General features: G+C 33.2%; 1 protein-coding gene across 1 annotated transcript; it reads right to left on the reverse strand.

The window, feature by feature from the left end:
- Window positions 1–1,286: 1,286 nt before the first annotated feature.
- Window positions 1,287–8,859, reverse strand: LOC128991052 (uncharacterized). Its single transcript, XM_054413771.1, has 5 exons — window positions 8,705–8,859; window positions 6,321–6,375; window positions 4,344–4,834; window positions 2,356–2,386; window positions 1,287–1,808 (listed from the first exon to the last, which is right to left on the reverse strand). The coding sequence occupies exons 1-5, from the start codon at window positions 8,741–8,743 to the stop codon at window positions 1,306–1,308; spliced, it is 1,119 nt and encodes a 372-aa protein (XP_054269746.1). The 5' UTR covers window positions 8,744–8,859; the 3' UTR covers window positions 1,287–1,305.
- Between the last annotated feature and the right edge of the window lie 4,812 nt (window positions 8,860–13,671).

Raw genomic sequence — 13,671 nt, forward strand, 5'->3', positions numbered from 1 at the left:
CATAGTATATGGCAAAACAGTAATTAATTTCGGGTAGAAAAGAATCTAAAATAATAGATAAACTATAATGTGTAAATCTATGAATGACAAAAAGCCACAGTATTTAAATTGTTTGACTAATTAAACAATATTAAATCACTTCAATTGTTTACTTTGATATCATGGTTACTGTACTTCATTGTTCGTAGAGTATGAGCTACCACGTTAATTCTAGGATGATGATGACAGAAATTCCTAACCAATCCAGCAGTTGATACATCAAAATGTGAACTTTTATTTATCAACTAAACTAATAGCTTTGAAATTTGTATACCAAAACTTAAGTTGGGTAAGTTTGACTTTATCATATGTAATAACGAATGTAGGTAAACCTTATATGAGCGGTTAAATGGTGTAACCTTTAATGGGTAGCCATTTCGTTGCGCTTGGCAGTTAATAGATTGTACAGTATTTGCTAACTGTATCAGGCACTGATGACTGTGATGTATAATTTATTGAAAAGCTTGACTGAATAACTAATATAAACGACTCAAGAACTTATGGTCAAATCTAAACCTACTCGTAAGGTTTCGATTTACACTCTTATAATAAAACAAATTTCTTCCAAAGCTGTATGTTGATAATATGTAGGAAAATAATGTTTTCACCACACTACGATGTTTTTAGCCGTTTTACAAACGTTTATTGCAGATCTACGTATTGCTGTCAATGCCAGCTGTCATCGTCGTTTGAGGACCGAGGAGTTTTTACATCCCTATGGTTAAACAAATCAGCTACCCGCTTAATATCTTAAACACGAATGCATATTAAATACACAATCAGTATTCATAGCATTGCAATATAATTATTTTAACGTCACCACTGCCTAGCAATTTATTGCTATTTTGGTAATTCCTTAAAATATTTCTTTACATAACCTTAAATTTGTAGTTGTGTTGGCTATAAGCTTTCTATAAGTGTGCAATATTATTTTGGCGAATAGTGGTAAAAGTGAAAAAGAAATTTTGTAGTGAATAGTGGTGTGGTGAAAAATAGCGTTCGTACCACGGACCGAAATGATTTTGCAGCTCTCGATCGTTTAAAAAAAACTATCTTGAGCCGGCAAAACCTAATTTTCGGCCCTAGGTACGAAATATACTACTTCAAACCACTTTACGGAGTATGATTAACTCAGAATTAAATTTTTGATAGCAGGCAAACTGGGTCTGAGAGAAATTGTGATTCAACTACCAAGGAAGGTCCATTCCATTACGAGGGATGTTCGGGGAAAATAATTAACTAAGAAATCAGTTACGATGATTTATATCACAATCGCAGTAGGGATTTGATTAGCTTGAACAGTTTTTTGTACCATGCTAGTCCTTTGATGTTCAACTCCTTTCCACTCTTCCAATCCTTTCGACACTTGACTTTCTCCGGTTTGCTTCTATTTATGAAATATGATGCGTCATAACTGTTACGTTGAACTTTAGAAATTTCCCTCGAGAAACATTGTCCATCTTTGTTTCTAAATACGATTGCAAAGTAATTCCTGCGGCGCGGCTTTTCCTCAGTCATCTTTCCAATGTATATCCCATCAGTTTTGGTTGAACAGGAGTCTAGAAACAGTCTGTCTACTACTATTTTCTGATAAGTAATGAGTCCTGATGCCATGGTCCCTTTTCGCTCTCCGTTCATGTCATATTCTCGGCACGTGAGCTTGAAATCTTGGCCGGGTTCATCGGTAAAAGAGGAAACGATAGGCTCATTGCGAGGGGAACCTTTGATAAAATCCCATATCTCATATAAACCATCCTCTTCTAAATGCTCTATAACAAAACAACCACAGTCAAAACCATTTTTAAGTCAGTATAAAGCAAGATAAGAATTCTAATTTAATTTTAGTTTTCAAGTAGCTCTGTCCCACCCTCGAGAGAAAAATCTGCTGAAATTGAGGAAAAATAAATTGGATATTTTTCTTACATCTCCTATAGATGTAGTTAGTTAGTTCAGGCAATGAAGACAAAAAATACCAAATAGGGTAAAAAGGTTTTGTATTAGACAAATTTAGTACAGTTGTAGGGGAGGGGTCTCTGAAGGTCCCTTTTTAGGTTTATAATAAATATCCGAAAAACTATGGCCTCCAGCAAAAGTTAGTGATAAATAAGAATGGATGTACGTAAAATATGTCTACAAAAAGCTCATACTCGCGAAAATACTAGAACATGGTGTGGACCATTCGATATAAAAACATTAACATATCAGGAATAGATAAACACCAAATCAAAATCAAAATAGGAAATAATATAAAGCTGTTGAAAGTACTTTATATGTAGTTATACTAAAGGTATTTTTATAATTTTTGTATATACTTACTAATACCACCAGTAGAACCTCCAGCAGCACCCTGCAAATAAAACAAATGCTTAAAGAACAGCTTTTTGTCCAAGGTAATATTTCTAAGGTAATCATGTTTTAAAAATGTTTAAAGGACTATTATAATGTGTAAAGGAACATGTCAAAATATAGATGTTGCAAAGTGAATTTCCATACGCATTTATTTAAATATTCCCTTCTTCCTACATAGGTATCGGCATCAATCTAAACTGTGATAGACAATTTCTAAAATAGGGTTTACACCTGAAATCGTGTACAATATAAGGCACAACTTCTTCAGTGGATGGATTTCGAAATTTAATACGCAAATACAGTTTGGTAGAAGTAAAACATTTTAAATACCTTACTCTTTCGGTGTAGCCAGCAAATTAGATTTTTTAGACAAATTTCAACGATATTACAAATTCTTGATGAAATAAATCTTTAACTTAATTTAGACAACTCTGAATTTATTATTACCCGACGGCTTCGTGTTGCTTTATTTGTGAAATTATATGTCATATTCAACTTACCGTCACAGAGCCTTCTTTGCATTCTATTTTGTATACACACAAATTTGAATACAATTATGTAGCCTAACTAGCTCGTTGTAAATTTCCTTCAGAAAAATATATTCTAAAACTAGTGGTCTGTAGGGGCCCCTAATTTAGACACAATTGTCCATATGAAGGCAACTCCACATTTCGCGGTAGTAAGTCAGAAATATATAGGCTATAGCCTATCTATGAATTTGTCCCTGAATTTTAAAGCAGTAAGAAGGCCCATTTCCCGGAATATCTTTTTGTGTTGAGGAAAGCGACGCAAAAGCCATTGCACTTTTGTATTGCCTTATGTTTTTTATGAAGTTAGAATCATGTAAAAAGATGACTTTTAGTTCGTAATTTAATTGTGGTTGTGACATGTTAATGAGTCCATAGTGGCAACATGCTCAACATTTCTAACATGAGCTCAGAATTCTAAGTGTGATGGAGAGAATATTCCATAACTTTTGAGAGGGCACCACCTTGTTATAAGTTGCTTGGTGTATCAGTGGTAACAAGGAACCAATGGTAAGCAAGTATGATGGATGGTTAATCTAAGAAAAGGTTTCACAATGAAAAAAATATTTTATCCTTCAGTCCTATAATGTTGTCAAATTTTACTACCTACATCAAATATCATTTCACATATTCTGAAGGAGTACAAACACAAATAAGAACTATGACTTAATCTAATAATAGTTCTGCTAAAAACACAAATATTATACATATAAATACCCGGTAGGCTAGTTCAGCGTTTTCGCTTCAAAAATATTCTTACATATAATCAAACTTATACCTATACACAATTATCTTTTATGTATAGATAGCTGTATTTATAAAACACTGTATGTATTACAAATTTGTATGTATTGCAAACGTTTGATGCCGGAATCGTCTTCGATGAAGACACAAGAAGAAAACTTAGTCCAAACTGAAAATAAGAATCAAAAAGTGTCATCGAGGGAAAGTGATTTTTATCGGAAAAGTGTTTCAGTGTACAAGTGGGATTTGAAATTTGATGGATGTCCACATCTGAGCCTCGGATCCTTCTTAGAGCGAGTGGAAGAGTTAAGAATTTCACGAGGCATATCCGAAAAGGAACTTCTTGAGTCAGCAGTTGACTTATTCTCTGGATCTGCATTGGTGTGGCATAGATCCAACAGACAACGTATAAAATTATGGCAACAGATGAAAACCGAACTTTGAGCTGTATTTCAGAATCCAGATTATGACAATCTCCTCCTTAAAGAAATATTAAACGGAACTCAAAGCGAACATAGAAACATCGACTTATATTTGGCAGCTATGGATGGATTGTATAGTCGCCTAACTGAAAAGATATCAGAGGAAAACAATTATCTCAAATACAAAAATCATACTAAAACATGTCTGATAGATGGCTTCGTGTAGCTTTATTTGTTAAATTATATGCCATATTCAACTTACCGTCGCAGAGCCTTCTTTACATTCTATTTTGGTTAGTAGATCCCTTTTCAAAATGGCCACGTAATCGAGGGTGATAATCTTGTAATTTCTTTTGTAGCACTTATGGTCTTCTTTTGCAAACCGGTACTCAATGTTAAATTCCAACTCGTCATATTCGCGACCGGCAGTCTTCATTTCGAATTTCCCCTCATCAAGAGAAATGTAATCTTTCACTTGTTTACAAACGTCTTTACTGTATTCCAGCATCAATTCATCAACCAAGAATCCTTCTTGGCTGTATAAGAACGCTTTAGCTACGCTATTCTCAATTTTACCTACATCTTCTTTTTCTTCGCATTCAACAAGCAATTTTTTACTTTCAACTTTGGTCAATGGTAGATCATATTGCGTCGAATCTTTCCTCTGGTCCTTAGGCTTCATTTCCATATCTGGGTCCTGAACCAACCGCCCCGTAAATCCCGGTATTTGATTATGGTGAGTGGTGAAAAGTACTGAAAAAGAAATATGCTGCTTAATGACAAAGAATTCTGAACAGCGTCAGTTTTAGCATTGTTAAGTCTAAACCAGGGAAACCTGTTTCACCAAGATACTTGGCCATGCAACATCCGTATCAGTCACAGAGGATTTTTTTTACATTTGTCGCAAAAATTGTTATTTCAAAGGCAGTTTTAAATTCTCTGATCAAATAAGCAGCTACATTCAGATTAACAATTCTGATATTAAAGGGGTGTTTTATTTTTAAGTTTACTTTATTTGTTAAAAACGTATAGAATCAATGAGTTACACCGGGAATTTAAACTATTCCATTGAACCTATAAGCCGAGAAGCGTTGATAAACTTTATTTTTCCATTTATTTATTTATACGGTAAACACCAAATATATATAAGCCAGATTCAGAATTATCTTGCTAGATAAAAAGATTTAATTAGGTCTATGTGTACGTTAAAATGCTTAACAAATTTCATAATTACATTATTGGTTAAAAATGTAACACATAAAAATAATTTAATAAAAAATAATTAATGGCAGCTATCTGGGTAAATAGGCATTTTCGGACATAACTTCTTATGAATCTTTTTCTTCCTTTTAGTACGAGGATTCATTGCCTAAAGTTCAGAAACATTTTTTTTATGGACATCCTGTATACGTAAATTGTATTATACAGGGTGTTCAAAACAGGTATGGATATAAGTTACCTATTGTTTCCTTGAGTAAAAAAATCAAGAACAACTTTTTACCAAACTCGCTTCGTTAACCAGATATACGCCGTTTTGTATTTATTACATACACATTTTTATCTTTACAATTTGTCCACTGATCCTTATGAAACTTGTTATGTATGCTAAAGTAAAAGAGACCTATGTTAGGCAAAAAAATCATCTCAATTAGATTAAAAATTAAAAAATGGAGGCTATTTTACGTTTTAAACTTACATTTCTAAAAGATGGCTGATTTGATTAAGAAAACGTCAAGAGTAATTTATTTAGAATTTTTAATTCTCTATCAAACTATACCAAGTTAAAAAAGATTGAATAAGAAATAGCTGAAATATTACGGGTTTTAGTTGTAAAATGGGGTAGAAAAAGGCTAAGCGAGTCAGGTTTGCCCCATTTTACAACTAAAATCGTAATATTTTAGTTATTTCTTATTCGATATTTTTGAGCTTGGTATCAGCCATTTGTTAGTAATTAAAGTTTAAAAGATTTAAATAGCCGTCATTTTAAAATTTTAATTTACATATTCTACATAATCCTACCCTCCTCAGCTGAGTTAAGTCCAACCTCCTTTTCAAGAAACCTAGGAAGGTAATTAATTGCTCTAAATTGAATATAGAAAATAAATATTTTCATATTAGGCAAATGTACAAACGGACGAACTTCGGTCCTCGACAGGTATTCAATTAGAAATTTGCTATGGTTTACCGAAACAATTCATTGGAAAATTCCCAATCAAAACATATTTTTAACAAAACATACCGTGGCCATTAGTTTTTGCCTTTGCAGATATTCCAGCAGTAAGGATAAATAGAACCTGCAACAATATAAATCCTTTTCAGATTTATTTATACCAATAAAAAAATTGAATAAACAAACGTTACTGTATTTTAGATGATTCCAATAATAGAGTACAGTAGTTCTTTTGTAGAAAGAATGGTAGAAACATGATCTTAACTAGCCTAACCTAACCCTATAAAGGAGAATTAAAGAAACAAATACCATCGACTTAGAGTCCCATCAAAAACATTTCTAAATTTGATTACAACAATTTATTCAATTGATCAAGTAAAAGAGGTATTTATATATCAAAGTTATGTCGTGATAACATCTTATGGAAGTGTGGAGTTATCGTATGGAATAAAAGTGTTTAGCGTCTTGAAAGGTAACGTGTACTACAAGAAAACGTGGTTCCAGGTTCCGAGGTACCATTATTTTATATATATATATATATATGTATATATATATACAAACATTGATATTTATGTCAAGTCCGTGATGCACAACATTACGGCAGGAGTGTGCCAAATTAACTTAAAAGTATGTGATTATTTAATTGTGATGTCAATATAATCTTATTTTTGAAATTTTAATGGTTATTATGTTTTGTATATATTTAATTTAAATGAACTTCCCTTATAAACATGGGTGTATCAATCTTTTTCGCTGCACTTAATGTCTCGACAGACAAAATGTTATTATAATGGTTTCTTATTTTTTTTATTATATGTATGTCCCATTTCTAAACATAATACCATTGACTAAGGAAATACAAGTTTCCCTTGTCTGTGATAATACGTAAGAATGGTGGGTACAATAGCTAGTATTATTAAAACAAAAAAATATAATCCTTGAATGATTTGATGATTATGTAATACAGGCAAGTATAAAAAATAGTGTAAACATATCCTTAATATACAGTAGATATAAAATACATAATTTTATAAAAATATTTGTTTTATTCTTATTATCAGCTATAAAATCGTATACAACATCATACAAAAACACTAAATAGTCCAATATATTTTTTCTTTTAATGTTTCAGTTATACTGAGATTTTTGGTGAATAAATAAAACGATGTAAATGGGTTACAGTTAAGAAATGATCGACTGAAAAATATAAGAGAGCATAAAAAATCATTTAAATGCATATTAGATCACTATACTACGTATATTACGGATTAAAAAACAGATCCTCAATATTCAAAGTAAAAACCTATTCTAGACTTTCAACAATTTATTATTATATGGTAAAAAAGAAACACCAGTTTGAGCGTCGTGTTTGTGGGAGAGCGGGATAAAATTTTAAACATTTGCAGTTTTGTGTAAGTTTATAAAGTATTTTGATATACATGCTCATAAAAATAAAAATAAATGTTGATTACAAAATAAGTACGATAGTTTCAAAGTAGAATGGTCATCTTCATAATCTGGCTGGTTATTGAGTTACAAAAGGATAAAAATGGGCATTTATGAAACATTTTGTAACGCTTTGAAAGACATAACTTTCCCTACTATAGAAACTATTTTTTTACAGGATAATGTTTTTGTAATTCCTAAAGGCAGATAATTATCATTTTAGTGGCCTGTGAATGTTATTAATGATACCTTGAATAACAACATCCTTGCAGGGCCCGCTCCATTTCTATGGCATTCCATTTATATTTGGGGGTGACATTTTTAATGGAAAAAAGTTTGCAACGACTGTCATTTAACTTTTGTCCAATATGAACTTTAATATATAACCGTATGTGGAGAGGAGCTAATTAATATTTTAAAAACCACACTAAGAATAATAATGCAGCATTTTTATCAAACTGATGATTTCAATTAAGATTGTTATTGAAAAAAAAACTCAATTTCTTCAGTGCGCTATTTTTTTTCAAACCCTTAATTGTCTACACCTACCCCATCAAGATCCTATACACACCAATCACTCATGACTACCCTACCAAAGGAGTTGTAAATATTGTAGAAACATACCACCAGATATTCGAACAATGCATGTATCAGTGTAGAAACGTACGTTGACTGGTTGACTGTTTTAGATTTGTCTTGCAGTATTTTACGCTTAACAACTTAGTATAAATACTTAATTAATACAATACTTAACGGATGTAGTCCTTCACGAATCCTGTAAATAATAAGTAACGCACAAAAATTACTTAAACAGTAAATAATTTAAAGTTGCACTTTCATAGCCTGTAAAATAAAAATACAAGTTGTCTGATGAAAATATATTTCTGCTGAAACAAAATAAAACACATATTAAATCCAAAATAATGTCACAGCATACACTTAGCCTACTGATAGAAAATTATTAAAACGAAACATAATAAATATACGTATGTAAAACTAATCCTTACCAAAAGGATTCCAAAGAGTACAGGTAATGTTTGTTCCATGGCAATGAAAAGACCATGAACAACTGAAGGCAGATCGGGGTGAATATAATTTTGCTGTCACATCAAGATACTGATAAATTACAACTAATTGCCTTTAAGTGGCACGATGTACCTAACTCAAATATGACTTGCGCAGTTGGAAGTAATAACTCACAAGTTTACCATATGTGAAATATCGATGTAAAAACAGTAATTTTACTTTGACGCAAACCGTTTATTTAACGGTAGTATGTGGTTTCAAACTTGAAAAACAAGTCAATTAACATAGTTCATACTTTTTTCAAAGTTATTTCACATTTAGAACCACAGATCATGCAAAATATTTAGTAGTAACAGCATACAAATAAAAGCATCAAACTATTTAAAGTTTAATTAAAAGCTTTTTACTTTAAAATATTTATAATAATATCGGGCAAATATATAATGTAACGTGTTTGGCAATGCTGTACGAGTATTCTGATAGTGTTGTTATCGAAACTGGGGTCAGCTGCCATTAAGCTGTTAATGGTCCTGCCTGGCTAATAAAACAGCTGATCTTAGTCTGTTACAAGAGCTACACAAGACGTCTCATTCTTTCTGCACTCAAACCGACTCATATTTGAGGTAAAATACGCACCTCGGTGGAGTACGCTTCTCAACTGTTATTAATAATTATAATAATTTTTTTGTCCTAGGACGCTAGGCACGAGCCTGGGATTGTTTTTCACATTACTTCAGGCTAGACATAGGGGTTGCGGCATTATCACTTAGATAAATTCCATTGGTGACTTTGCGGGGATCGAACCCGGGACCTCAGGGACTGAAGTCCAACGCTCTAACCACTACGCCAGCTCGCTCCCCTAATAATAATAATAATGATAATAACAATAATGATAATAATAATAATAACAAAAAAATAATAATAATATTAATAAAAATAATACTAAAACAAATAATAATAATATTACTTACAGTAATATTACAGTTGCCTTTTACTTACAGTAAGCCAGTGCACTTGATCAGTTTTGTGAGTGCACTGGAGGACAAGTCCTGTTGGGGAAGCTAAAGCCCAAGGTTTTAGGGTTTAGCCTTTGTTCCAGGCGAGACGATCTTAAGGGTCTTCATAATTGGGGTATAGAGATTTTTTGTTAATGGGGGTTCTATTTAAAATTAAATTATTTACACAGTTCTGTTCTTCTCTATATTTTTTTTGTTTTTACTCTTTGTGGTTTTGTGGGCTAAAAATAAAGCCGGGTTTTGTAAGCGAGTGCTGTGTTTATTTCCTGAGCTACAACTTCATTAAAGTTACAACTTTGGCCCGGCCCCCAAAATGGGGTATTTTTAAGGGCAGCCCCAAATTTTAAGTAAAGTAAACCCCTATCGAGTGACCACTCATTTTAAAGAGTTTATTAAAAGACATAATACTACATAATAGAGTTAAAACAACATACCTAATACTTGTAGGGTAAAATATTTGAACTCACTGTTTTCTACTAGAAGGTTGTAAGACTACACTATAGCAATTAAGTGTTTTGAACGCCAACAATGAAAACAGCTAACATTATGTAAATATTCCCATATGGGATAGACGTGCAGTAAGTACCTAAAACGTGGAATCCAGCTGTTTTTTACTCAACCGAACCAGAGTCGATTGTTGAGATGTGAAATGAAATACTTATTGTACTCTAAAGAGTTCCAAGAGAGTACTTTCGACCAGCCACCGCAAATTTGTATACAAGAATGGGCACAGAGAGAACACTTCGAACACCTGTTGTAAAAAAAGGTTTATTTTTGTATTGGTATATGCTTAATTTTATTTATCAAATAGCTATATTCCGATTAAATTTTTATGAATGTCAATCAAAACATTTCAAATTTTAAAATAGCTGCAATTTTGGTTAGGGGTGTGATATCGACCTCCGGTTTGCGCCATTTAATTTATCTTGCTAAACCCTTTAAAATCAATTGATAGGGGCTAACGTTGGAAAATTTGGGGCTGCCTCCAAAATACCTCATTTTGGGGGCCAGGGAAATTTTGGGTCTTTGATGAAATAGTACAGTTCTTTTTATGATGTAAACATGTGCCGAGATTGTTTTTGCTACTGCAATGCGTTAAAAAGTTAACTGGCGGCGTCCAGACTTTTGCCTAGCCCTGTATAGGGCAAACAGATGTTCCTTAAATTTCGTGACCTCAGGCCTCGTATGAAAGAATATTCTTCTATAGATGTATTTTTTGTACTATTTGGGGAATATATTTGAAAATGCATATTTAATTTTGCTTAACAATTTCAAAACTTGGATTGCAAATCGACTTCATCATAAACTTCATCCTAGTTTCCTTTATAAATAAAGTATAAGAATAAGTTCTTGTTTGAATTGGAAAAAAATCGTTTATACTTTAAATGGGTTTTTGGAGCTGAGGGAGTGGTATTGAAATGCAGAATCGATGTTTGTGATCTGATAGGTCTGCGGCTATGACAGAGTCATTGGCGTCGCTCTTGTTTGTTCAAATGGTTGAACACCTAACCGGTATAAACCGGTATGAGACTACGAGACCCATTGACGTCACTAATTTAAGTTGTTATTATGTAGATGAAATGAGGCCAAAGTTTGATGTAAGCTTTTCAGCAGTAAGTGTATCACAAGCAAGATTCATGTTAATGTCACCCATAACTACAATTGTGTTGTGTCAACAATACTACTTGTTGATACATTCAGTTATTAAAAAAATAAAAATAAAAATACTGCAGCATGTTTGAAGGGCTGTATGTAGCCAATAGCAAAATGTTTTCACCTCTATCTATGGTTCTTGAAACAGCAGCAAGTTCACAAATGCCCTATTTGGAGAACTCATCACAATCAAGAGGTTTGCAACGACTCCAGGTTTGGGCCATATACCGGCACCACCTTTCATTCCTGATCTACAGAATTAAGTTAAAACACATTCGTTGATTACAGAGTTTTCAGCCTCTTCTGCTTCTAAAATTGTTTTTTTTTTTTTTACAGATTAAGTCCGGATATTCATTCTCTAAAAATATCTCCTACTCGTTCATTTTACGTCCTCTTATATTTTGGTGTAGAATCTTAAAGATTTTGTGGTTAGATCCCACCTTCTTTTAAGATAAATTGTCAAAAGGGATTTCGGGTGTTTTTGGGATTCCCTAAAAATGATTGATGACAAAATCATTTTTCTATTGGAAGAGTATTGACCCTATTAATGATAAAGACTGTATAGGAACGAATATCCTGTCCATGGAAGTAGCGGCAGGGGGCAGGTCATTGGGGATGTACTACAAATGGAATTGTTAATGAAGTGACTATTAGCTTCCAATCCAAAGGCTTCCTTTATTTCGTGTTGAGAAGCAACCCATGTTTGGTAAACAGTTTACGAGATAAAGACTGCAATCAAACACAGGAAACATGATAGTGGTCATTTGACAGGGATAAAAGGTTATTTATTAATTTAATCTAAATCAGGGATTTATAGAAAGAGAGTCAAGTCTTAGAGGCAAGACTTTCATTTGTGCAAGAGTTTGATTATTGCTGGCCCCTTCCATTTATTAGCTGGCAAACAGTAAGCTTGAAAGCAGTGCGAGTAGGGTCTCCACCTGAGACGGCGCAAGTGGCACAGACGATGAGCCGGGTAGCCAACTGCATCTGCGGATCGTTGGCGACGAGCATAGTTGCAAGAACAGGGTAGAAGTTCTATGTTGTAGAGTTAGTCTCAACACAAGTCTAGTTATGTACTCAGAACGTGTTTGGCAATTTTAGCTTATATGAAAACACTTGATAACTAGTGGAACCCTAACTAGTCTACACCTGAGTAATTATCTATCTATCTATCTATCTATCTATCTATATCTATCTATCTATATTAATCACGGTCGGTTGACCTGTCAGTTGTAGTTTGGCTCAAGAAAGGACGAGAAATCGAGACGAAACCTTCCCGAACGCTTCCACATCATACCGTGCATACCCGAACTGTTCGCGGCAAATTGTTATCTCTATCACTGTCGCTGTCAAAACGTATCGTTTGTAGGTTAAATTTAAATTTAATTTAATTTAACTGTCATAATCTAACCAAACTTGCTGATAATGAAAAATCACATAAAGGTTTACTAATCGAAAAAATAGCTCTGTTTATAAAGTAAAATTACAAATGCCTCAAATTCAATTTTATAATTTTTTATCACAAAATTAAACTGTCATAACCTAACCAAACTAACCAAACTTGCTGATAATGAAAACATCGATTGAAGGTTTGATAAAAGAAAAAATAGTTCTGATCATAAAATAAAAAAATAAATGCCTTAAATTCTAATAAAAGATGTACTGTTGAGAAGTAATCGCATTCTAAGTGAAATCTTTAACAAAAAGTGAACACCTCCGGTGGGATTCAGAATTCTCGATTCCCCACCCTTCCTCCGGTGACCACTACCCTCAGGCCATAAATAAGGGGATAAACCCAAACATAGATCTGGATCGTTGTCCGTCTCCCAGCCCAAGGCCCAAAGTGACCAGAATGGTTAACAATGAGTGTAAAGTCCTAACTGGAACAAGTGAAGTGAGGAGGCATTGAGGAGGTCATATTTTGATTCTGAGGATTAAAATGTGCACATCGGAAACGAACTTACCTTTTAAAATGGAAAGATACCAATTGCCGTTAGCTTTGGCATTTGCACTTTACTACCAACAACTTAGTATTACGGAAGAAAGTAGTTTTGTTATTTCTAATGTTCAAACTAATGTTCAGTGACTACTGTTCAGTGACTACTGTTCAATGACTACTGTTCAGTGACTACTGTTCAAAAACTACTGTTCAGTGGCTACTGTTCAGTGGCTACTGTTCAGTGACTACTGTTCAGTGACTACTGTTCAGTGACTACTGTTCAGTGACTACTGTTCAATGACTACTGTTCAGTGGCTACTGTTAAAAAAGTACTGTTCAG

Source organism: Macrosteles quadrilineatus, unplaced genomic scaffold, assembly GCF_028750875.1.
Source record: "Macrosteles quadrilineatus isolate MER2022 unplaced genomic scaffold, UCM_ALF_1.0 Scaffold_3__2_contigs__length_128488019, whole genome shotgun sequence".
NCBI lineage: Eukaryota > Metazoa > Arthropoda > Insecta > Hemiptera > Cicadellidae > Macrosteles > Macrosteles quadrilineatus.